At 50.5% G+C, this 26,125-nt stretch overlaps 1 protein-coding gene across 1 annotated transcript; it reads right to left on the bottom strand.

Moving 5' to 3' along the window:
* Nucleotides 1-6,029: 6,029 nt before the first annotated feature.
* Nucleotides 6,030-24,266, bottom strand: SLC43A3 (solute carrier family 43 member 3). Its single transcript, XM_069470017.1, has 13 exons — nt 24,209-24,266; nt 23,079-23,444; nt 22,624-22,753; nt 20,491-20,537; nt 18,101-18,177; nt 17,765-17,857; nt 15,257-15,396; nt 14,076-14,167; nt 12,474-12,647; nt 12,155-12,274; nt 8,751-8,937; nt 7,992-8,115; nt 6,030-6,938 (listed from the first exon to the last, which is right to left on the bottom strand). The coding sequence occupies exons 2-13, from the start codon at nt 23,260-23,262 to the stop codon at nt 6,834-6,836; spliced, it is 1,473 nt and encodes a 490-aa protein (XP_069326118.1). The 5' UTR covers nt 23,263-23,444; nt 24,209-24,266; the 3' UTR covers nt 6,030-6,833.
* Nucleotides 24,267-26,125: the final 1,859 nt, after the last annotated feature.

Here is a 26,125-nt window from a genome sequence, read left to right on the forward strand (position 1 = left end):
CTGCAGCTGTTTCCCCAGTAGAGCCGGAGCCCTGCCTTACTCACCCGTGCCCCTCTGGCCCTGCATGTTCTCGAAACTCGATAGGGACTCAACTCATGTTTGCCCAGTAAGTGAGTAAATGAAGAAAAGCAATTCTTGTTTAAGTTCACCACAGATTGAGCTGGGCAGATGCTCCCTGCAGGAATTTTAATAACGACAACAATAGCAGCAACTAGTATTTAGGAAGTACTTTCTATGTGCTATTTTAAGTGCTCTATATCATTTAATCTTCTAAACAACTCTACGAGGCAAGTGCCATTGCTATCCCTAAATTATAGACAACAAGCTGAGGCTCAGAATGGCAAAGTGACTTGCCAGGTAAGTGCCAGAGCCAGGACCTGAATCTAGAGCCCACACTCTTCCCCTGCCTCCCTGGAGCAAGGCATTTGCATGTGTTCGCTAATGTAACTTACGGTGTAAGTTACAGGGGGCAGGTGATGATTTGGGACACAGGAAGACTGTGGTCCTCGCTTTAAAAAGTCCTTGGCTCCATTCCTGCCTCTGCTGCCCATGGCTGGACCACCTCTGTCAAGGTCCCCTCATCTCCCAGTCTGCTTTTTCCCATCTATGAGTTAGTTAAAGATGACCACCTCACAGGGTTTGGGGAGGACTAACTGCAAGGCAGTACTGCAATAATCTACTAAGTGCCTGAAACATAATAGGCCCTCAACAAACAAACAACCATTCCCATTTTATAAATAGAGAAAGCAAGTCTTGAAAAGCTAAGCGATGGTCCAAATTGCACATAGTAGCAAAATGGCGGAGCTTGGAAAAGAACTCTAGCCCATCTGTCATCCATCAGGAGAGATTTTCTGAGCACCGTCTACCTACATGCTCATCACTGTGTGGGACAAGTCACAGTCCCCACCACTGAAGGGCTAAGCATGAGCACCTGGAATTATAACTTTGCTCTCCCCAGCTGGGATTGGAGGTTGAATGTCTCTCTCTCTCTCTCTCTCTCTCTCTCATCCAGTATTATTTATTGAGCCTCCATTCTGATCCAAGCAGGGTGCAAAGCCCTAGGGATACAGTGGGCAATAAGAGATACGATTACTACCTGCATGGAGTTCACAGCCTAATGAAAGATGTGCCTTAATATTTTTAATAGTATGATCATATACTAAACTACAACTGTGGCAAGCTCTATGCTGGAGCGGTACCTGGTGCTATGGAATCCTGTACTAGGTAACAAGGAAGGAAGGGGTATCTGAGCTGAGAGCTGAGGGAACTGCAGGAGTTAACTTTGGGTTGGGTAGGACACGTTCCAAGCAAGGAAAAGAAAACCATTTCACTGTTAAATAGTGTACTTGACCTGTAAGGTGATTTTGCATATGTAATAAAAACAGCTGCCATTAATTAAGGACCTACCATGTGCCATGACCAAGCACTCTTCATGTGGAGCCTCGTTTATCCTCACCACTCTCTGAGGTGGGTACTGTAAGCCCCGTTTTCGGGTGAGGGAACAAAGGCAGTTAGAGGCTACATGACCCCATCAAGGAAACCCAGCCTGAGAACGCAAGAGCGAAACCAGCACTGTCTGCGCTCCTCCCGGCCCCCTCTGGGGGAGGAGCACGCAGCCCCGCCCCTAGTAATTGACATCTCTGTGCACTCGGATTTTCTACCTTGACTGTTGGGGAAACAAAAGTAGCACAAACATTGAATATGAAGATTGATGTTTTTCATTGACTTTGGCTTAAGATTTTGGGTAATTAGAAAGTCTCTTTTTTTTTCTTTCTGCCTTTGAAGTTTTCTCATTCCAAATAATAAAGGAGAACTAGAGTCGCTTTCTTTGTGAGGCAGAAACAAGCTGGAACAAGTGCTTGCAGGGTGGTTTTCCATCCTGCAGGATGGCGGTGGCATTCAGACTCCAGCAGGAGTGAAACCTGAACGCGCCTCACCCTGCCTTCCCCCCAGGGAACCACAGATGTTACTAACATCTGCAACTACATACCGCAGGCCTGCTGCCGGCCAGGTGGTTTGTACCAATCACTCACCACGCACCAGGTCCTCTTTGAAGTGCTTGATGTTCATTAAGTCACCTAATCCTTACAAATGTATTCCTACTGTTACCCCATTTCACAGGTGAAGAAACTGGAGGCTCTGTGAATTTAAGTCCCAGAGCTTGTGTGGGGAACAGCTAGAAGCTGGTCTTGGACAGTCCAACTCCGGAGTCCAAGCTGCTTCTACCTTTTATCCCTCAAGTTTCTAACTCCTTGCAACAAATGCCTGTGGTACTTATTATCTTCATTAAGGTGAGGAAACTGAGGCTCTGAGGGGGTGAAGGGCTTCTTCCAGGTCACACAGCTGGCCAGCGCCTGCAAAGCCCAGAGCCTTTGCCTTGCACCCTACTCTCTAGGCCCCCATCAGGCCTGGGAGGTGACACTGGACCCACGAAAGAAGATGCTGAGCAGCCTGTCAGCAGATGCTTGTGGTTAGAAAATAAGAAATCAAACCCCCTGGAGTAGGGGCCAGTGCAAACCCAAGCCGTGATCTTGGGTTTCATCACCTGCTGGTGAGTCAGCCCCTAGGTGGGCAGAAGTGGGCTGCAGTCTGCCCAGGGGCAGCCAGACGTGTCCCATGGGCGACTCCTCATCGCCAGACAAAGGGCTGGAGCCTGTGCCTTGGAGCCTGGATGGGAAGTGTCCTTCCCCAAAGAATGTTAGAGGAAGGACTCACTGCTGTGCCCCAGAGTCACATCCAAAGCACTGGGGAATCATCTATCCCCCGGGGGGCTGGAAGGAAAAGGGCCTCCAGGCCGTAACCACTGGGCCATTGCTCCAAGCTCTGAATTTGGGGAGAAAGGCAGGCAGCACCCAGTCTGTTGGCAGCTGGCACCTTCAGCTAAAAAACAGTTGGTACCAGATTATGAACAGTGATTAGGGGACATGAGGCCATTCTCTGGAAACTTCCAAGGCGGCTCTTTTGTGATAAGCCCACTTGACCACATCTCACGCCCCTGAGTTCTATTATTAAATATTATCTGTACTCTCGGGTCTGCTGACCAAGCTGCGGTCTGGCTCACTGTCTGGGACCCCTGCCCCGGCAGCAGAGGGGAGCAGAACGGAAGTGGGGGGTGTAGCCATAAGATGGGGTGTAAGCAGCCATTTAAAATCATGCTTTCGGTGACTATTTGATAACATAAAGAAAAGCTTATGAGATCATTTTAATTATCACACACATCCAGTCAAATGACGGGAGGAAAGACGCCAACACGTTAAGCACAGCTAACTCTGAGTGGTGCGATTAACAGTGATGCTTCTTTTTCATGCAGCTCTTTATTTTCTGATCTATTTTACAACAAACATACCTGTCTTACATAAAAATAAATGTACAGTAAAGGTCACGTCTAAATGAATGTGACCTTAGGAGACTGACAGACCTGGTTCAAATACCAACTCCACGATGCACTAGGTGGTGAGCCTCATCTTCCCCATCTGTAAACTGGGGCCGATCGTACGCAATTCCCTGGGGTGAACAGGCTTAAAGGAGATCGTCACCCAAAGTTCCTATTTCATGGGGTTGGCTGTGCTCCACATGGGAGGTGCCATCCTCCTAACGGGAGGCCCGGCCTGGCACCCGTGGGGCCCGGTGGGCGCACATTCGCCTCCGGTTCCTCTCTGCTGAGGCTGGTAGCAGGAGGGAAGGGTTGCATTGGAAGCCTCTTGCTGAGTGAAATCAAAACTTGTGAAACTCCTGGCTTGCTTGCTTGGCCAATTGAGAGAGCAGTTGGTCCCATCTGAGCAGGAAGAAGGCCCTCGGGGCAGAAAGATGAGCCTGCTTCTCCTGCTCACTCCTCTTCCCTCGATATCATCTCTGACTCTCAGAATAGAAGTGTTCTCTGCACTTCCTAGGGAATCCAGGCTTTTCTTTTTTAATAACAGCTTTATTGATTTGTAATTCATATACCATGTAAAGTGTAAAATCCAATGATTTTTAGTATATTTAGAGTTGTGCGACTATCACTATCAATTTCAGAAAATTTTCATCACCCCAAAAGAAACTCCTAACCCATTAGCAGTCACTCCTCACTCCCTCCTCACCCAGGCCTAGCCAATCACTAATCGACTTTCTGCCTCTATAGATTGGCCTGTTCTGGACATTTCATATACAAATGGAGTCATGCTACATGCGATCTCTCGTGACTGGCTTCTTTCACTTAGCATAATGTTTTCAAGGTTCATCCGTGTTGTAGCATGGATCAGCACTTTAGTTCTTTTTATTGACAAATAACATCCATTGTGTGATACATTTTATTTACCCATTCACCAACTGATGGACATTAGGCATGTTTTTTGGCTTTAACATATTATCTGTAATGCTAGCTGTGATCTGTTCAGTATCTACCATGTGCCAGGCTCTTGACCTAATTTCTAATCCTTACAATAGCCCAGAGAGGCACGTCTGTTTCTCCCATCACACTGATAAAGAAACCGAGATGTAGAGGAGTGGCCCACCCAAGGCCACACCAGTGACAGAGCTGGGATTAAAAAGGATCCTTCCCTCTGCAGCACATTGCAGCCCCACCCCCAAGTGCTCTGTGTCCCTCCAGTGGACTCTGAAGCCAGAACAGGAATCCCCTCATCCAGTGATCATTCATTCAAAAGCCTTAGCTGGCACCGAGTGGATGGCAAACACACAGTAATCAGAACCAGGGGACACCAGACCCCCCCCACACACACACACCCTTAGAGTTTGCTGCCCAGGTCGGGAAAGTTCACCAGGAAGGGTACGGCCAAGTGCCAGGGCCTCAGACAAGCCGGAGAGCCCAGGGAACGGTTTTCAGAGGCATTTTGAACAGGATCCAGCAGACCAGGTGGATTTCCCAAGATGGGACACAGTGAGCCACCCATGCAGAGGAACTGGTGTGCACACGGGCCCAGAGACCAGGACCTTTGGTCCATGGGGATGGGGTCTGCCCCTGTTGGTGGGAGGTGAAGCGGGCGGGAGAGAGGTTGGGATCACACTGCTGAGAGCCTTGAATGCCAGGCTGGAGTCTGGGTTTTGTCCTGTGGGCAGAGCGGAGCCATTGAAAGTTTTTGAGCAGGGAAACAAGATCAAATCCACCCATTTCAACTCTGGTGTCCTTTCAGACACCGGTTCCTAGGCCCTGGGAGACGGAAGCGCTGTGCTTCAGACCCCTGCGCATCTCCACATCCCCAGCCTGACAAGTGTAGGTGCTCAAAAGACATTTGTTGAATGTCTGAATAGATGAATGAACCAATAACCAATCTGCCCGCCAGTCCCCTCGCTTCCCCACCCCCATCCATTCCTCATCCCTATTTTGGTTAATTGGAATAAAACAGCTGGTGTGCTCCAGGTTCTCCTGTCTTGCCCACCTACCCTCTCTCCTCCCTCACCCCTTCCTGCCATCCTTCTCCCCACCCGCCATGAGTAAACACAGGAGCACACGCTCAAGTGCTCTCACCACGTGCCAGGAGCAGCGATTACTTGACGTTCTCACGATCGCCCCCAGGGGCAGAAATGAGTAACTGCACTTTGCAGATGGGGAAATCGTGACTCAGGAGTAGTTAAGGGATTTGCCCAGCTGCCGAGGGGCAGAATGGAAACTCAAACTGTGACCTTCTGGTTCCGTCTAGTGCCTCCAGCTGGGGGTGTGTGTGGGGGTGGGGGGTTCTGTGGAAGGTTAAGGATGTGGGGAGGAAGAGGAGGCAAAGGAAGGGACTCCCGGGGTAGGGAGTCTCTGAGCCTGCAACTCAGGACCAGCAGGTAGATCCTCGTCTGATGGCTCCTGCCCCAGCCCTGGGTGTAGCCAGATCCCTCCACCTGCTCCAGCACATTCATACCCCGGGGAGGGGGCGGGGCGGGAAGGGGGCAACCTCAGGAAAACACACACACACACACACACACACACACACGCACGCACGCACGCCCCAGCCCCAAAGCCTAGAGAGGTGGAAACAGTAATTGCCTTAGATACAGAGGCTTTATTTTTCTATAAAATCATTGCCCAGAGAATTTTTTATAAAATGCCCAAAGTAAATGACTATTGAAGAGGAAAACATCCCCAAGATGGTTCATCAGAAATCCATCGGTCAAGCATGTCAGCTGGTTCCCAAGGCCCTCGGGGTGGCCTGACTCTGTCACTGTTCTTAACACCTTCTAGGACATTAGCTCTAGAAAGAACCTTTAACTTTACAACACTCTCATTTTATAGATGGGAAAATGATGCTCAGATCAGGAAAGGGGCAGGCCAGGGTCATCCAGCATCTGTGGCAGAGCTGGGACCAGGCCCAGGACGTGCCTCCCCCCCATCTGCTCCTCTTGCCCCCAAAGCTCACTGCAGTTCTCTCACCAAGGCTGTGCTACTGAGGGAGAGCCGGGGCTGCAGCTGGGACCACCGCTAGATGCCAGGCGGTGTAGCTGAGGCCATGACGCTCTCGCCCTTCACCTGGGAATTTACCTGGCGGCGGAGGGTCCAGGCACACACAGGCACAAACAGGCCTACAGAAGTAGGTGGCACCCCTCCTCCTCCCATCACCTCTCCTGGGGCCAAGGTCTGCCAAGGCCACGTGCAGGGAGACACTCCAGCCTCCACGTGCCTTTGCTTTCGGTCTGTGTGACATCAATCCGCTTGGCTACTGAGATTTTTCTCTTGCTGATCAGAAGTCCTGGCTGGTAGTTAAATAAGGTTTTGGGTTTTTGTTTTTAAGATAAAATCATGGCTACTTAATATAAGTAGCCTGGGTAGGCAGAGTCTTTCTGGACATGGAGTCCTCAAAGGTGGGGAATGATTTGAAAAGCATCCCAAGGGCTGAAAAGTGAGGGCTTCTGAACTACGCAACTGCAGGAGGACTTCCTTTCTGCGCGCGGCACTCCCGGTACAGCAGGAAGGGGTGGACAAACGTCAGAAGCGTGGTGAGTATTAGCATCACATTCACCTGCATGGGAGGGAGGATGGAGTGAAGCAAAGAAATCTGGAAATCTGGGCCCCGCCCATAACCAACGAGGGGACCGGAATGCACCTAGTTTATATTCAACTTTCCACCTGACACCCTGGTGCCCTGGAGGAAGGACTTCCAGTATTTTTCACTCTGCCCTCTGGGGTGGGTGGGGGGAGGAATATTATGCCCATTTCACAGGTGAGGAAACAGAGGCCTAGAGAGCATTCAGTGATCTGCTCAGGGTCACATGGAGAGCTCATAGAGGCACCGGCTAGAAAACGCATCTGAATATATCATAATCAAGTAATTCTCAGTTTTTAAGTTTAGTCTTTTTTTCTGCAAGGGACTGATTTAAACTCCTGTTCTACACTTTGCCGGTTTTTACCAAATGAGGCAAACAGAGCTGTGCAGTGGGTCAAAACACTGAATTCAAAGTCAAAAGGTTTCTGCTCCTTACTGGGTGATTCTGAATACAGAAGTCATGTGACCTCTTTGAGCCTCGGTCTCGGCAAAAAGTGGGAGAGTCATGCCCACGTCCTCAGGCAGGGCCCATGAGCACCCCTCCAGGTGTGGGGACACAGGCGCGTCCTGCACCTCGGGCCAACTGTGGAAATGCATGCACGTGGTAGCCCTGGAGGAGAGGCCAGGGTGGGCCTGCACTCACCACAGGCAGAAAAGACCCCTGAAGTGTTAGGTTTATGCCTGAAATTTTGCAAGGATTTTTCATCCTACTCCAGAGTATGTCTATTTGCTCCCTATACACACAAAAATATTTTCTCCCCAAATCTGAGTAGCATGGACTCTTTGGGAAGCTGCACCACACCGATCCTGTGGCTTCGGATACCCCCAGCACAAGCCTGGGTACTTCCACCACCCCAGTTTGAAAAGCAAGACCAGGGATGCACCCCTGTGCGGCACTGTTGCTGCAGGGACCACACCCAGGCAGCCAGGTATGGGTGCCCCCTGCTGGGGCCCCACTGAGTCGCCCCAGGTCCCCCCAGGTCTGAGGCCGGGGCCCCTGCTGGGGACATCCATCCCCACAGTACTCACGTAGAATGGGTCATTCTGGAGGGGGCCTTTGATGAGGGTGAAGATGGGGAACTGGAACAGGGACACAACGGCCGACAAGGCCATCATCAGCCCAAAGAGCTTTCCAAAGTGCTCTGAAGGGAAACTGGGGAGAGAAAAAAAACGGGCTTCCAGTGAGCTTCAGGAACCCTCCCTCCAAGCAGACAGCTGGCCTCAGGGGGCCTTTGTCAGCCACTTGTTCTCACCTGCCTATCCTAAGCCTGCCCTCCACCCACCATACCTGCCCAACCCTTCCCTCTTCGTCTTTGCTCAGGCATTCAAACCACAGAATATAGAGAAGGCACCCGTGAGGCCCAGGGAAAACAGCAGGGACCCAGACACAGGCTGTGCCCAGAAGGCCTTAGGGAAAAGACAGACACATAAACAGAACACAATATGCCAGGCTACGTGTACACACCAAAGGTAGCAAGAATAGAGTACCAAGGGCACAAAGAAGGGAAGAAACCTTTTTTCCAATTCTCCCCTGGGAGAGCTGGAACAGAAGTGGGCTTTGGAGGGTGAATAGGAGTTCACCAGGCAGAGAACAGAGGCAGAAGGCACAGCAGATCCTTCCCACCAGCCTACAACTCTGGGCATCACCCCCTCCTCACCTGCTCCCAAACCCGGTCCCCCTCACCTGACCACCTCCAGGCCCACCCTCGCTTCCCAATTTCTTTATCTTGCTTGCTTCCCTTTGTCTCAGAGTGTCCCCACTATGGAGCACATCCCAAGGCCACTTACGCAAGTGTGAGGAAGGCAGCATTGCCTCCATAGAGGAAGGAGCGGCTGATCACTTGCAGGATGAAGGTGACATACTGGAGGGGGAGGACGGGGACTGAGGCACAGATGGTGAAGCCCAGGCACAGCAGGGACGTCAGGGTCAGCGAGGGCACTGCCGAGCGGAGGGCCGCCATCGAGGTGGAGCAGCCTGGTACGAAAGGGAGGAGGAGAGACTACTTGGAGACCAACCCAACCAAGGGCAGGGGAGGGCCAAGACAGGGGGAAGAGGCGGAACCACTGCCCACCCACCTGTCCTGGGGGTCATCCTTGAACCCTCTTGCCCCCACAGGCCCCATCTCCAGTCCATCAATAATGCTGATCATTCACCTCCTGAACACCATCCCAATGGTCCGCTCCTCTCCAACCCCACTGACTCTTCCTAGCTTTAAGCCACCATTAACGCACTCATAAATTATTGCAATGGCCTCCTGACGGGCTGCACACCTGCTCTGGCTCCCTCGAGCCTGTAGCCAGATATTCCTCGTGGCACTACGGGTAGCAGCAAAAGACTGGAAACAACCCAGAGAGCCATCAGCAGAGGAAGCTGCATCAACTGCGCTGCAGCCACATAACGGAGAACTAGGCAGTGGGTAGAAGGAATGAGGAGAGGGCCCTGCCGCGGAGCAGGGTCAGAACAGTTACACGAAAAGCCCTGCAGAACCGTGTCTATAGCACGCTACCTTTTATCTAAGGAGAGAAACATACACACACACACACACACACACACATACAAAATGTCTGTCCTAAGAAAAGCAATAAAAATGGTTACCTAAAGAAGAGGGAAAGAGAGGGCTACAATAAACAGCGAAGGAAACTAAACTGCTTTGAATGTATCTTGTTTTGCAGTTTTAGCTTTGGTAAAATGTAAGTGTTTGATATGTGTATGTTTTGCAAATAAAATTAAATACAAATAATAAGAAGAAAACAAGCAAAACACTTCCCCAAAATTAAAAACAAAATAAAATGAAACCAATGAACATAACGACTCTTAAAACACAGCAATTTGTACATCTCTCGTGGGATACGTCCTAAGGATGAGAAAGGAGGGAGGGAGGTCAGAGAGGAGCAACAGCATTTAGCTGTTGTGTTGTTATTAGCAATATTGATGTTGCTAAAACCAGTAATTCTATTTAAAATGTCATACATATACACATATATACACATAATATGTATATGTATATATACACATATATAGTGTTATTAGGAACCAAGATTTTCAGAGGAAGAGAAAGAGCTAGAAATGAATAATCAAGGAAATAAAAATTTGAATGAAAATGTCAGTATTAAGTATTCATGATTTTTTTTCCTTAGGAAAATTTATATACACCTTAACTCTCTCCAAGGCCCAAAAGCAATGACAACCCAGGAGCAATGAGCAACCCCATATCCAGCCTGAAGTCTCTAAACACCATTTCCCATCAGAGGACCCCAGGGCTAGTAAGAGAAATGGCCAATTTCAGGTAAGGGCACTGTCTAAAACTAACGGGATTCTGCCTAAAGGACACAGATGCTGGACTGGTAAAGTTCCCAGTGGCCAAAGGTGAGACCATTTGAGCATTAAGAAGAATCATAAATAGATTGAAAAAGGTCAAGTATATTTAAAATGAGACTTTAAAAAAGAAATAACTAGTAGTCATCCCTGGAAGTTGCTAGGGCACCAACTCATTATTCTGCAACTGGTAAATAGAAGGGAAAACCAAGCATTTATTTCAGGGTGACAAAATGGTAAGGGAAAGTTTTTCTTTCTAGAAGGAATTCCAGCTATTAAAAGCAGAAGACAGAAAATCCTCCTTTTGCAACCCTAATAAAATAACGGGTCTAGGCATTGATCAGTAATGGCTACTAAAACCGTTAGGTGTACGGTTGGTTCATGGGAAACTTTATAATGGACGGATCAGACTGACAATGTCTGAACCAGCTCATCAATCTTAACATCATAAGGAGACCACAGACACTGGGGGCTGCCGATGGGAGGCAGAGGAAGCCCACAGCTCCATCTCTGTGCTGTGCTTGCCAAAAATAATAACAATAATGATAATTGACGGTAGGCCGAGGCAGGATCACTTGACCCCAGGAGTTTAAGACTAGTCTGGGCAACTTAGTGAGACTCTCTCAAAAACAAAAACGAAAAAATTAAATTGTATCTCCCCCAAGCCTCTAATCCACACATTTACAGGAAATAATCCAAGGAACATTTTTTTAAATGATGCCAAAAGGATGCCAAATCCAAAATGTGGGAAACTCGACAGGACAGATGACCAGTTTCTTCAACCAAAAAAATGAGACATAAAAAGCGGGGAGAGGGAATACTGTTAAAGATTTTAAAAGATACAGAAGACACAGCAACCAAGATACAGAAGACACAATGCATGGACCATGTACAAATCCTAATTTGAACAAAAACTGTAAAAAGACATATTTGAGATAATGAGGAGAATTTGCACAGTGACTGCATATTAGATAACATTAAGAAACTGTCATATTTTTTAAGGTGTGGTAGTATTATGGTGATGTTTAAGTAAAAGAGGCCTTATTTGTTAAAGACACATACTGAAGTATTCACAGGTGAAACGACACGATGTCTGAGATTTGCTCTGAAATCCCCAACGGGTGCGAGGAGCAGCGCGTGGAGTTGGAGGGCACAGAGAGACACGCTGGCAGATGTTACTCTCTGCTCCTGTTCCCCCAGACGCCCCCAGGGTAAGACCCCTCAGCACCGCTCCCTTCTCCAGTCAAGCCCAAGGATCAGGCCCCAAAACTCCTTGGCGTGGGAAGCAGCCTGACCCCTCCTTACCTCTCTCCCCAGCCTCTTCCCTGCCACTCCTGGCGCGCTCGGTGCCCTGGCCAGCCTGCCTCACCTCCCAGACCCCTCCCATTCCTCAGTGTCTCACTCTCCCCGTCACCACTCCGCCCCACTGTGTTCCTGGCCACCTTCCCAGGCCCCGCCCCTTCCTCTCTTCACTTCCTACTCATCCTTCGGGTCTTGGCTCAGACCCACTTCTTCCAGGAAGCCGTCCCTGACACCAACCCCATCGGTACCCAGAACAGGTACGGTTCTTTGTGTCCCCACGGCCACCTGTAGGTTTACTTTGCCAATTGCAATTGCCTGATGCAATTGCCAACTGCAATTGCCTGCCTTTCTCCATCCTCTAGACTGAGAACAGCTTGAGCAAAAGGGCTTATCTGTCTTGTCCACTGTTGAATCCCCGCTGTCTGGCACTATGGCTGGCACATAACTGTCACCCAGTGACTAGTGGCTGAATGAATGAAGAGTGCAAGTAGAAAGGGTTAAGAACAACAGAGGGGGTAGGCATGGGGGTAAATGAAGATCCCTCCCCTCCCTGTTCCCCAACCCCCCATCTCACCTGTCCTTCTAGCTTCCTTCTGGTACTTCTGCCTAAGCCTGTCCATGAGCAGGCCATTCCAGGGGGCACACAGCACTCCGAAGAACTGAGTGATGGCGAAGGCATTTGTGTAGGTGCTGACTGCAGAGGATGGAGAATGGGGTGGTGATGAGAGGGCTCCAGGACTGCCTTCCGTGATTGGACTCTCTCACCCTGCACTTGGCCTGCCCATCCCTCCTCCCCCACCCTCAGAGCCTCCCCTGGAGCACACAGCCCTGCCAGAGGCCCCAGTCCCCAGCTGGGACGGGAGGACAGGCTGCCTCCCAGCCCCGCCACATACCTATCACCCTGTCCCCGCCCGCCAAGCTGGTCAACAGAGAGTTGAGAGTGCCGATGAAGAGGTAGTGATACAACTGTATCACAGACAGCCACACCAGGTGCCAGACAAAGCGCCGAGAGAAGACGTAGCTCCAGAAAGAGCGAGGTTTCTGCTGCTGCCCTGGTCCTGGGATCTCTGGTGGGGAAAGGATCCGGGCATGAATTACAAGGGAAGTGGAGGGATAGGATGGGCGAGAGCACAGAGGCCTTCATGGGACAGCCTTGGGTCAAGCCCTCCTTCCGCCCTTGTCTCAGAACCCGCACCTCTCCACCTCGCTGCACCTCCCCACCTCCCTGCTTCGTCATCCTGGCCCCACCACCTTGAATGACCCTCCCCGCAAGTTCTCAGTCTATTGAAATCCGATCTGTCTCGCACAGCCTGGTCAATGACACTTCTTGCAGTAACACCTTCCTGATCTTTCTCAGCCGGAATGGTGAAAAGGACAAGGGGAGGAGAGAGTTAGAGGTGAGATGGGGATGAGTGCTGGGCAGCTACTGTTCCTGCCGGCTCCTCACCCTTCCCTTTCCTTTGGTACCAGCAGCCCTGGGAATCCATCCCCTGCCCTATTCTCCGTGGTCCACATGGGACTGTGAATTGAGAGTTCTGTTCCTTACCCAGCGTTGACCAATTAGACTGTTCTCCCTAAACAGACAGACTGGCCATGATTTTTAGATTGGGACGCCCAGAGGTATCCTGGTGCTACTCTTCCTAGAGCCTGGCAAGTTCAATTTTCCCCCTTGATTTTTCAAGCTTCCCAGAATCCTATTCTTATTTCTTTAAAAAAAAAAATAATAAATTCTATTGTGTATATTTAAGGTATACAACATGACACCATAGGATACATGCAGATGGTAAGATGGTTATTTTAGGGAAGCAAATTAATGTATCCATCATCTCACTTATTTACCTTTTTTTTTTTTTTGTAGCAAGGGCAGTTAAAATCTACTCATTTAGTAAAAATCCCAATTACAAGACAATTTTGTTATAGTCCTCATGTTGTCCACTACACCTCTAGAATGTTCACCCTGAGTATCTGCTACGTTGTATCCTTTGACCTCCCTCTCCCATTTTCTCTACCCTCCCCCGCCCATTCTTATTCCCACTGTAGCCAGCTGCGGTTTGTGATGTTTGTAACCAAAGACCCAAAACAGACAGAGGAAGGAAAGGAGGCAGCGGTGGAGCTGGGACAATGACAGAGGGCAGACTCGGGAGACCTGCAGAAATGGGGACAACTGAACCAGACTGAGGGCAAGGACATCACAGAAGAGGGCAGAACAGAGGAGCGGGGGAAGGGAAGGCAAGTCATGGCAGACAGACTTTGGGGGTGGGGGTGGGGGATAAGAAAGAGAAAAGAGAGAACAGAAAAGAGACAAGGACAGAAAAGAGGCTCTCCCTGGACCCTCTATAAAGCGAGGGGGCTGAGAAGATCCTTAAGGTCCTTTCTCTGCCTGACCTCTCCTGATTCTGGTCCCAGGGTGGTGAGGGGGTCTGCAGGGGAGGAGCAGGGGAGGGAAGAGGAGAGGCGGGTTCTGGGGGAGACGGGTGAACAAGCAGGGGGCTCACCGTCCTTTGGTGAAAGGAACTCCTTTGACTGCAGCTCCCTGCTTTCATGCTCAGCTGTTTTCTCCTTTGTGGGGCCGTTCCCAGAGCACAGGCTGTGGACACAGAAGCCCCACCAGCGAGGCCAAGGACTGTGAGCTGAACCTGAGGTTTGGACTGGAGGGAATCACAGGCTGTACCCTGAATCTCACCACACTTTGGAATCACCTTTTAACCACCCCAGTGTCCAGGGTACAGTCTAGACCAGTTAAATCAGAATGTCTGTAGGTGAGAGCCAGCCTTTCTTTCTTTTTCTTTTTCTTTTTTTATTTTTTAAGATCTCCGAGTGATTCTGACATGCAGCAATGTTTGGGAACCACTGGAGGCCTGGAAAGAGTAGCACAGGCCTGGGTTCAAATCCCAGCTCTGCCTCTTCCCAGCAGAAACATGGCTCAGACTTAACCCTTCTGAGCCTCATTCTTCTCATTTGGCAAATGGAGACAAGGATATCCGGGAGGACTGTTGTGAGGATGAAATCAGAGAGCACCCGGGTCTGACAATCCGTAAGTGAGTAGCAAATGAATGCCCCCCTCTAGTCTTTGCAGTCACGGAAATGGTCCCATTTCCTCGCCTCCTCTGCACCTCCACTCCCTGCAATGGGGCTTTGCAGCTCTGTTTCCCCCTGCCCTAAATCTAGGCTGCCCTTGCGAACTGCCTCAGCCAAGATAATGCAGCAGAAGTGATGTGCTAATTCCAAACCTAGACCTCAAGAAAACTTGTGCATTGTTGCACTTTCTCTCGGAACCCTGAAACCACTGCGTGCTCAAGCCCGTGCTAGCCTGCTGCAGGGCGAGACCCATGTGACCCAGACAGATATCCACCATCCTAGGCCAGCCGGTCCCCAGCTAACCTGCATGATGCTGATAGGAGCCATAAGTACGCCCTGTCAGGACCATCCGAGTCTGGCCCTGAGCAATAGAACCAGCCAGCTACCCACAGACTTGTGAAAAATAATAAATGCATAGCATTTTCGGCAGCTGAGTTTTGGGCCAGTTCACCATGCAGCAATGGCTAACTGATACAGCCCTGCTCCAGTCCTCCTCTCCTGTGACAGGTGTGCTCTGCCCCGTCTGTCCCACCCCTTGCTTCCCACCCTAGGTCAGAAGAGGGGCTTTGGCCCACAATCGCCAGATCACAGTCCTTACCCATAGCTGTAGTTGGGAGGCAGTGGGTAGGGGATGTGACCCCGGGGCATCAGGAGGAAGGTACGTGTGACATGCCAGGTACTGCAGACCGAGAGGAAGATGAAGGAGGCCCTGAGGCTGATGCCTTGTTCATAAAGCAGCTGCAGAAGGAGGAGGAAAGAGTCAGCATGACGCCCGTGTTCACAGCAGCACTATTCACAGCAGCCAAAAGACGGAAGCAGCCCAAGCACCCATCAGTGGATGAATGGCTAAACACGGTGTGCTATATACATACCATGGAATATTCTCCAGCCTTAAAAAGGAAAGGAAATTCTGCCACATGCTACAACTTGGGCTGAACCACTAGAACATTATGCGAAGTGAAATGAGCCAGTCATAAAAGGACAAATACTGTATTATTGCACTCATGTGACGTACCTAGAGTAGCCAAGTTCATAGAATGGAAAGCAGAATGGTGTTTGCCAGGGGCTAGGGGCAGGGGGTGGGAGGAATGAGGAGTTAGTGTTTAATGGGTGCCGAGTTCCAATCTCATAAGATGAAAAGAGTCCTAGAGATGGATGGAGGTGACAGTTGCACAACAATGCGGATGCCTTTAATGCCACTGAACTGTACGTTTAAAAATTGTTAAGACGTCAAAATAGCTAGAAGAGAGGACTTGAAATGTTCCCAACACAGAGAAATGATAAATACTGAAGGTGGTGGGTACCCTAAATGCCCTGACTTGATCATTACTCATTCTGTGCACATAATAAAAAAATCACGTGTACTCCATAAATATGTACAAATATCATGTATCAATAAAAAAAATAGTTAAGACGGTAAATTTCATGTTCTGTGTATTCTATCATACATAGTAACATCAGTGCAAGAGGCAGGGGCTGGAACCTCAGTTTCCAGGGAGTCCTAGTACAGGCTCCTGCCTACCATCCTGGAAGCTAAGGACACCTGGTACACGCACCCTCCTCCCAGGGCCCAGTCAGCAGCAGGGGAGTCACCATGTGACCCATCCCCACAGCCTGTGGAGCTTCCTAGTGTGGCTCCTTAGAGATCTTCTAGCCCAGTGCCTTTTTCCCCCCAAGAGCAGCAAAATCCTTTTGTTCAAACATGATTTTACACAAAAATTCAACGTACAAAACACATCAATGGGGAGCTGCCCACTCAACCTCCCCTGCATTCTTCTTGGTGACTGACAAAACACCAAGGGAGCCCCTAAGTTCCTCGATACCTAGTTTGAAAACCACTGATCTAGCCCAACCTCCCCATTTTACAGAGGACGACACTGAGGTCCAGAGAGGAACAATGAATTGTCCAAGGTCAGCGTGAGCAGCAGCAAAGTCAGATGGAACTGAAAATTCCAGCACCCTTTTCCCTGCCATCTCTAAAGAGAGAGGAGAGAAAGGGAGGGGCCCCAGGGGAAGAAGTAAGAACCTGGAAAGTGGCTTTTGTACCAGGAGTAGAAAGGCTTGGGTGTCCCAGGGCCAAAGTGCTTATGGGACTAAACTAGGCTCTGGGTAGTGACAGCCAGAGACCCTCTTCTCTTCCCCCATGGCCCACAGGTTGACACAAAGCCCAGAGGGAAATCTCAAGTTAGGCAGCTTGGGCCCCACATTCTTTCATTCCTTTCACTCAGCCATCTTTAGTGTGTTGGCTTTTGTCCTTCAGCTTGTTGCCTTATAGTCAAAGCACGGCTGCCACAACTCCAGCTATCACATCCTCCCACTGCAACGTTCAATGAGGAAGGGTAAGAAGGGGGACCAAGGAGGAAGGCATTCTTTTTACTTTGCTCTCACCTTCCATCAGGAAGGAAATGTCCCCCAAGTCCTCCACTATACACATCCCCTTTATCTCATTACAAAGGACTGGACCACTTGTCCACCTCTACCCATCACTGGCAGGGGAGAAAGGGATTGCCATGGTTGGCTTAGGTCAATAAGGATCCATCCCCTGGGCCGGGCAGGTCACCGCTGAGATAAAATTGCTAGCAATGAATAAGGCAGAATGGTGGTGGATGGACTAACAGTCTTGGCAACGGTTCATCTCTCTGACATACAACATCAGCCTTTGGGAGGGCTGAACAGGCCTATGTCTTCCCTTCCTGCCCCACTTGCCACTTCCCACCTCCTTGTGCAAACTAGAAGCTCACAGCAGCAAACACCCCCATTCCAAAGGGCTCCCAGCCTCTGCCCAGCACCTGCTCAAGCACATCATGCCACACCTTTCCTTAGCCTCTTCCCAAAAAGCCTGGGCAAGTGTGAAGAAGGGGCTTAGTGGTTATAAGCTCAGGCTCTAGGACCAGACAGACCTGGCTCTAAGTTCTAGTATCATGGTTACTAGCTGCAGAACCTTCAGCAAGCTTCTTAACCTCTCTAAGACTCAATGCTTTATCTGTAAAATAGGGATAAAATAGTTCCTACATGAAAGAGTTGACGGAGAGAAATCATGCAAGGTTCACAAGACGAGTGTCTGGCATACGTGAGTGCTCAGTAAATAGCTATTGCTATTTTTTACCTTAATAATAAGGAAGACTGCAGAGGAAGAGTCAAATGCTCCATTGTAGAGGGTGATGATAGTCGAACGATGTTTGCCAAACAGGTTCCCAATCTGGGAAAGATAGGACCAAGCTGAATCATTTATACATAAAACAAATATGTCCTGAGTGCCTAGCATGTGCCAGGCTCTCATTCTACCCAAATCCACCTTTTACCCCAAGCGCTTCCACCCTGGCTTGGGGCAGCTACAACTGAGGCAAACAACCATAGAAAGTGCCTTTTCCTCCCTCTGCCCGCCACCCTCCCCTCCATCATCCCCTCCTGCTAGGCGGCTGGGATTAGGGCAGGCTCCTACCTGCAGGTTGGTGATGAGAAACAGGATACCCCCAACGCTGAGCATTGGCATAGCCAGGAAGAGCAGCACAGCTGAGTCTGGATCACCAAAGACAGAGGTGGAGTGTGTCATAGTGCAACCCAAACATGGAGCTCCGAACTCAGCTCCCACCTCCTCCAAATTCCCAACAACCCTGGGGTCAGGGCCAGCCTTCTATCATCCTTCAAGGGTCTTAAGATACTGGCCAAGGGTCTTAAGATACTGGCCAAGGCTCCCTGATATGTCCCTGCTGTCTCCTGAGCCACTTTCTTCCCCGCCAAAGATGGTCTTCAGTCTATGGCAGACCTGGACGCCTACAGTTAGAGAGAGGACTCGAAGCGAAGCCACTGACCACTCCCTTCCCTCACTAAACCAGGAGAAGCTCTCCTAGTCATCCTCAACACTGTGGGGGAGGAGGACCCGGGACTCAGCCCCCTGGTTCAGGCCCCAAGCCCAACCCCTAATTTACTGAATGACCCCGAGCTGGTTCTGAATCTGTGCCTTGGTCGCTTCATCTGTTAAATGGGAACAACAGTCCCTGCTCTTCCCACCTCGCAGGGGTGCCGTGAGATCTCAGTGAGAAAATGGCCATAGTCTTTCCTTTGTTCATTAAGCTCTCAGTACTTCCTTTGTGCCAGGCATTGTACTTGGCATCGGAAATGCTGGGTAAGTAAAACACACTCTTTGCCCTTGAACAGACTGACGCGCAAACAAATCATTACAACAGGTCTGGTAAGTGTCGGCTAATAGCAGACCTGCTCAAGGGCTACAGGAGTCCTTGATAAATTAGTCTTTCTCAAAGACCACAGACTTCTGCCCACCTTCATGATTCTGGCCATAACCTATGCCTGTCCTATTATTTGCTAGAATGTGTTGCTTTTTTTTTAAGTTGACTCACTTGTAGCCCAAAGAAACCTATTGTTTAAAGGACACTTTATATCACTACTGTAGATGAAAACATTTGCATTGCTTGTCATGAATAGGAAGTAACTATAGAAATAAATACAATGAAAGGAAAACACTGTTACTAAATTGTAGCCAGATGCAGTTGCCCTTAGAATGTTCAAAGCCTGAGACCTCCTCTGGCCATCAGTGTTAAAATCATACTGGCCCTACACTGAGACTTTCTTTCATGAAATCAGCAGGGCTGAAAGAGAATATAAAAAGGGAACAACTTTTCCACCAGGTGATTCAGTGTTGGTTAATGTAGTTAATGTTGCACGCGTGTGCCCTTAATAGCCCCTTAACTACTGTGCTATACCTTGGGAAGCCCTGCCAAGAGCAAATTTTAGAGCACTCACGCTATTTACCACCAATTTGTCTTTCTAAAACGTACGTCTCTCCTAGTACTAAAGGTGGGAGATCCCTTTCACAATAGAGTCCCTGCAGCCTCCACACTTTTTCCAAAAAACAAAAGGCGCTATTTTATGGGGAAAGGCAGGTATTATTGCTAAGACTATCCCTAAAAGTGAGTCAAACATTAGCCAGCTACCACCTCCATGTTCGGCCTCTTGAAAATCATTTACAGGCTTTTAGAGTAGATGGTGCTGGTTTGATAAAGAGAGAGGCCTGAAATAACCGGCATGAAGTGCCAGGCTGTCTCCTGAGATCTGTTTGGATGAAGACAGCCTCTGTGTTTGCCCAGCACGAGTGGAGATGACTTCATGACGCTGTCTGGCTTCAGCATAGCTACCACAAACACTAGAATTACGTACTTTCCTTTCCTAAACCAAAAACAGAGCCATGTGATCTGACACTGGGGAGGAATATTGGGAGGCATCTGGTGGCCGCCATAACCAAAGCGCTAGGACAGAACCACCAGGGACTGCAGCCCAGGCCCACTTCCCACTCACTTTCTTTGTGGCTTTGGGCAAGTCTTTGCAAGGGGTCCCTCTCCAGCCTCAGTTTCTCCTCTATGTAATGGGTCAGGGGAGTGTGAGGGGGATAAACCAGATTGGAATTCCCAGACTTATATAAAGTGGTAAAATTTGAAAACCAAGCTTCTGAATACAGCAGAGCTGTCAACTTTTACCCTGCTAAGGATATTTTCAAAATTGTCATTCATATTACCATTTCATTAAAAAGAGAGAGGACATTTTAACACATATAAGAAAAAAGGATGTAATGCTTTAAATGAATTCTGCTCTCTAAAGCAATCTCTCTCCATCATCCTTGTTCATGTTTTCTCAGCAGACTAAACTATTTTCATAGACCAGCAATAACTCAACATCCCTCAAAGATCCTTTCAAGCTGTGACTCTCTGAATAACCATGCGGTCCGTGTGTCTTGCCCCTGACCTGACCTCTGCACCTGCCCCCTCCACCAGGTGCCCCCTCAGCTTGTGTCTCTCCCACACACCTGACAGCACTCACCTGCAGAGGTGAAGGCTATGGTGAGCGTGGCGCTGGTGTAGAGAAATCTGAAATACAGAACAGGAGAAGGAGAATATTGTCAAGAACAGAGAAACCTAGGAGACAAAACATGATTCTGCTCACCCAACCTCCAAGTTTAGGACTTGACTGCATTTTCAACCGGCATTGAACTGGGAGTTCAATGGGCATCGGTGCCTCTTGAGCCCCGGGCTCAGAACCAAGTGCAAGAAGCCTTAAGATTGAGATGTGGTCCTGACCTCATACACAATGCATTTTGCTCACCCCAAAGTCCAAGGCCAGGCTGGGGAGCCCTGGACAATGATTGTCTCAGGACTCAGGCAGGCGCAGAGTGGGCAGAGCCAAGGCCCTCCCACTTGGAAGTTCCAACAGCTCAACTCCTTGGAGAAAGAAGTTCCAGCCTGGTCTGCAAATCAAAATCTGGAGTTACAACTCCTCCTCTGGTGTGACTTTGGGGCAAGGTGCTGCCCCTCTCTGGGCCTCAGAAGTATTTTATTTTATTTTATTTTATTTATTATTTTTTTTATTTATTTTATTTCATTTCATTTTTGAGACAGAGCCTCACTCTGTCACCTGGGCTAGCGTGCTGTGGCATCAGCCTAGCTCACAGCAACCTCAAACTCCTGGGCTCAAGCGATCCTCCTGTCTCAGAGTCCTGAGTAGCTGGGACTACAGGCACGCACCATCACGCCCGGCTAATTTTTCTATTTTTAGTAGGGATGAGGGTCTCACTCTTGCTCAGGCTGGTCTCAAACTTCTGACCTCAAGCAATCCTCCCACCTTGACCTCCCAGAGTGCTAGGATTACAGGCATGAGCCACCGCGCCCAGCCCAGAAGCCTTTTCTATAAAAGGGAATGACTGGACTGATCTAAGAGTGCTATGATTTCAGGACTACAGTCTCAAGGTTATAGAGATCCCTTAGCCCTGCAGTCCCCAACCTCCAGGGCCACAAACTGATACCGGGTCCGCAGCCTGTTAGGAATCTGGCCGAGTCACCGCCTGAGCTCTGCCTACCCTCCCCATGGAAAAATCATCTTCCATGAAAATTAGGAACCTGGCTGCACAGCAGGAGGGGAGCAGCAGGCGAGCCACCAAAACTTCATTCTGTATTTACAGCTGCTCCCCGTCACTGACATCACTGCCTGAGCTTCGCTGCCCCACCCATGGAAAAACTGTCTTCCATGAAGGTTAGGGACCGCTGCCTTAGCTGTTGAGGGTCTTGTAAGGCATGGGGTAATCAAAGCAGTGCACTAAGCCTGGAGAAGAAGGCAGGGACACAGGAAGGAAGGGAAGAGGAGAACACAGGCAGCCAAAGATCAAGACAGACTGAGATACAATCACCATGTCCCAAAGGCTTGACGTGTAAGGGCTTGCCTTACTCTCCAGCTGTTCCCTGGCCCAGACCAGGCCAGCCCTCCAGTCCCTGTCTCTGACAGCTGATCTCACACAGGCCTCCCCAGGGGCACCTGCTCTGGGGCATTTTCAGCCCTTAGCAGGTACTGCTTATCACTGAACCTGGCCACAGAGATCAGGATGCAGCAGCACACTGTGTGGGCGAGATCAAGTCCCTAACGCCCTGAGTCATCTGCATGGGAACTCCCATTGTCTCCCCTCCAGTCAGAAGGGCCCTGTAATGCTACCACTGGAGATACCCTGGAAATTTCATTAGCTTAGCTACTGGGGGATGATGGCGGGTAAGAAGGATGAAGATTAAGCCTGAGCGACCTGGATGTGAGGCTGGGTAAGAGATGAGGACAAGGATCTTCAGGTGAAGGCAGAGAGAGCAGCAATTTTAGGTCTTGCTAATTTCATAACCCTGGCCCCAGGCCAGCCCTCACAGGAAGTCAGCCTGGGCTCCTGCTCCATTCAGCACATGACACAGAAGACATATTCACGTGGAGTGGGGAAGGCAGTGAGGAAACGGAAGCAGGGCTGTGGGAAGAGGGTGGACCTAGAGAGGTTCCGTACCCCCCTGGGGCTGTTCCCAACAGTTGCCAAGAGCAGTGCCTGGCACAGCTGCCCAGTTGCCCAGTCTGTGTTTCTCTCCAAGCTGGGCTGCTGCCCAAAGAACTCCTCTTGCCCACTTCTGCCCAGACTGGGCCTTTAGGACTTACATGGCTATGAGGCGGGCCACAGTGGTCTTGAAACGGTCAAAGATGTAGCCAGTGGGGAATGTCATGAAGTTGTTCATGGAGGATGCCAGGGTGAAGATGAGTGAGAACTTCTCATCCTGAGCTTTGCAGTCTGAAGAAGAGAAAAGGTCTCCCATCCAACCCAGCCTCCCTGCCAGGTGAGCACTTCCTGCCTGGGCTCCCCTCCATCTGGGACAGCTTGCCTGGTGGCAAGTTGTTCCTTACGCTGAGTTGGAAAGTGACTGCCCCTAAAATTACCCCCTCAGGAGCTCCCATTTCCCTCCCAGGTACCTCCTAGACCTTGTGGAGGAAAGGGCTGTGCTGAGCCTTCCTCTCACCCTAGAAAGGCTGGCAGGGAGGGCTCGGGGCAGGGTCCCTCCTACACCTTCCCCCCACCCGGGAACCAGACTTAAGTTCCTTGGAAGAGTCACACCTACCCTCAGCAGCCTGCTCTGTGGCATTGCCCAACAGCCCAGCATTTGGTTCACACAGCTCCTTGAAGTAATTCTCTGCTTTGAAGACAAACACCAGGGAAACCCAACCAAAGACGACGCCCGCAAAGCCAAGGCACTCCAGCAGCCCTGTCAGCAGGGTGGCCACGTACAGGCCCCGGCCTGCCATGGCCCAGCGTAGAGCAGATCCTCAAATCCCGCTTTGTCCGCCTGGACTGCCCACAGGAGCTGCAAGCCCTGGCGTTGGAGCACCTGGAAAATTCCTTTGGCAAGCCCTCCCCTTCACGTAGCTCTCTGGTCTTGACTGTTTCTGGCTTGGGTGAAAACCAACAGTGGGTGATTCTCTGGATCCTGTAAAATAAAGGCAGAGGCTACCTGGAAGATGAGGCTTGTGGGAAAGGCAGAGGTGGACAAGGGGTTCTTTGTGGGCTGCACGAAGGGGCAGCATGACCGTGACCACTGGCAGCGAATCCGGGGAGTAAATGCTTTCATAGGCCATCTCATTCACTGCGTTTGGTAACAATCTGGGTAGCAGACAAAGGAAGTGCCAAAGCCGCCTGAAGTCACAAGTGAACGGCTTAGCCGGTAGTTATCCGGGGAGCTTGCAGGGAAGCAAGAACTCCCGAGGTCAAATTTGAACGCAGGTCCACTAAGATGATATAAACGGCCACTCTGAGCCGGGCGCAGGGCGAGGGAGCATTCATACACACACGCTGGCACAATTTCCCACAACAGTCTGCCAAAGTTGGTGTTTTGTTATCTTCAGTTTATTGACAATGAAACAAAAGCTCCAGAGAATTTCAGGAACGTGCCCAAGGTCACACGGCTACTTAGTCACAGCGCAGACCCGTCTAATTTCAAAAATATCCCAACTCCCAACCCGACGGGGAGCGACCGGATGGCCCACGTGACGCTCGCCGAGGACTGGCATTCCCGCTCCCGGGCACCCGCCTGACCCCGGCCCCTGCCAGGAGAGCGCCCGAGGCCGCTGCCGCCACCTGCGCACCCCCGACCTCCGCGCCCGCCGCAGACCGCGGGCTCCCGCCCCGGCGCCCCGGCCCGCGCCCCGGCCCGCGCCCCGGCCCGCGCCCCGGCCCGCCGCCCGGGCGTCCTACCTGCGGCCCCGCCGCGGCTCCGGCGCGCTCTCCACGCGGGCCGCGGTTCGGATTCGCGCCTCTCGCTGCCACGCCCCGTCCCCTGCTCGCCCCCGCCTGCCCGGAAGCGGCCGGGCAGGCCTCGCGTTCTCCATCACTTCCTTCTCCCGGCTCGCGGCCTCCCACGCCCTTTTGGACCCTCCCCTTCGGAGCCTCTTCCCCTCTCGTCCCCCTAAAACCCTCTGTAACCCCAGCAGTTCTGATCTCCCCTCTCTCGACTGTCCCTCCCCTGTCCAGGTTAGTTTCAGTGGCCTTAGGCACTCAGGCCCCCCCGCGGAAAGAACACAGCTCACAGCACCCTGAGGAAACAGACAGCTGCGTGCAGGCGCGGGGACACACGCCCTACGCCATGCGCTTTACCTCAACCACGCCTCGGGCACGGAACACAGTTTTCCTCATGTGCTCACCAGCTAGAGCTGCCAGAAAATCCCAACCGCAGAATCAGGGAGCCAAGAACCGGGACTGAGAGAGAGCTTTTCAGAAACCAGCCCCTGGAGGGGTGTCTTGCCTTTTCACCCCCCAAGGACCCCTTAGATGACTCCCTGCCTCGCCCCCAGCCCGGGTTCTGAAAGAGCCTTCTAGCCACACTACGCTGATTAACTATTTATTCATTGCCCATTTTTTATTAATCAAAGACATATCTAATTGCCCATCGGAGCTTGTGATCAGCATGAGGTAACCAGCCTAACCAGCTGTGTTACTTCCAGCCTAGAGCAAGTGAGCTGATGTCTGTCTTCATTGGCCTGTGTGGCCGGTTCCTCCTCAAAAACTCAATTTGGGGGAGAGCTTCTTGCATACTAGTCTGCAGCCCGCCACCCCCAGCTTCCCGGATCCCCTGGGGGCCCAGGAGCTCAAGCTATGCCAAGCCCACTCCTCTTTTTAAAGATGAAGAAATAGAGGTTAGCACAGTGGAAGGCCAGAACCCAGGAGTGTTTTCCAGATCCCTACCAAAGCACAAAAGATAAGGTCTGTGACCACCCAAGTGACTTGACTGTGTAGAGGAAGGGTGGCTGTGGTCCTGCACCCCAGATACTCAGCTATTAACACAGCCCGAGGCAAGCTCTTTGGCTGCCCCACCCATAAGATGAGGATAATAGCACCTTAATTACAGGAATTGTCATAAAAGAGGCATGAGATGAGTCTATAAGGTCCCTGCAGGGAGCAGATGCAGCAGGCAGACCTTGGAGTAGCGGTCTGTTTGCCAGGAGAAGCAGCTTTGGGAGGAAATTTCAAAGGAACTTGCCCAAGGTCACTCTGCAAAGCTGCCGTGCCTTCCCAACTCCCAACCCTGTGCCCTTAACACTCCCAGTCTCAACAGCAGATATTTGAACATTAGAGAAAACAAGCCTTTTCTTGAAAAATTAATTGATAGGAAAAAAAACATAAAAACATAGCAGCCCAGGACAAACAGGCCTTATGATGCTGGATTTTTTATTTTACTGCAAGACACAAAGACACTGAAATTAATGCAAGCCCTATCTCTGGCTCTGGCTTACGTTTGGATCTCCTGAGGACCTGAGGATCAGTAAGTGTGGAAGTAGCAAAGGAGGAACAGAAAAAGTCAAAGCAAAGAGAGGGAGATTTTAGAATGTAAATCTGCAGGAGCGGGTCTGAAAGGCCCAGCTCTCGGGCTGTCTGAGCATCCAGGACTGGAGCACAGGACTCGGGACAGGTCATCCAGGGCTCTATTCACCTTATCTCGTTATATCTCTCTCTCTCTCTCTCTCTCTCTCTCTCTCAGCTCTCAGAGCCTCTACCCAACACCCTCATCGATGTCTACAGAAGGCACTGCCTCTACTGACAAGACAGGCTTACTGAAACTGTTGGGACAGAATATTAGAATATTCTCTGAACCATTCCTGTCTTCTTTGGTTCGAG

Source organism: Eulemur rufifrons, chromosome 6, assembly GCF_041146395.1.
Source record: "Eulemur rufifrons isolate Redbay chromosome 6, OSU_ERuf_1, whole genome shotgun sequence".
Lineage (NCBI taxonomy): Eukaryota > Metazoa > Chordata > Mammalia > Primates > Lemuridae > Eulemur > Eulemur rufifrons.

Bases quoted from the DNA above. Each gene is read 5' to 3' on its own strand.
- SLC43A3 (XM_069470017.1), bottom strand. From the start codon at position 23,262: ATGGCAGGCCGGGGCCTGTACGTGGCCACCCTGCTGACAGGGCTGCTG. The intron at 18,178-20,490 runs GTGAGTGCTGTC...TTGGTGATCCAG, and splicing joins CATAGCCTTCACCTCTGCAG to ACTCAGCTGTGCTGCTCTTC. The intron at 12,275-12,473 runs GTATGTGGCGGG...CATCCTCTGCAG, and splicing joins GGGCGGGGACAGGGTGATAG to TCAGCACCTACACAAATGCC.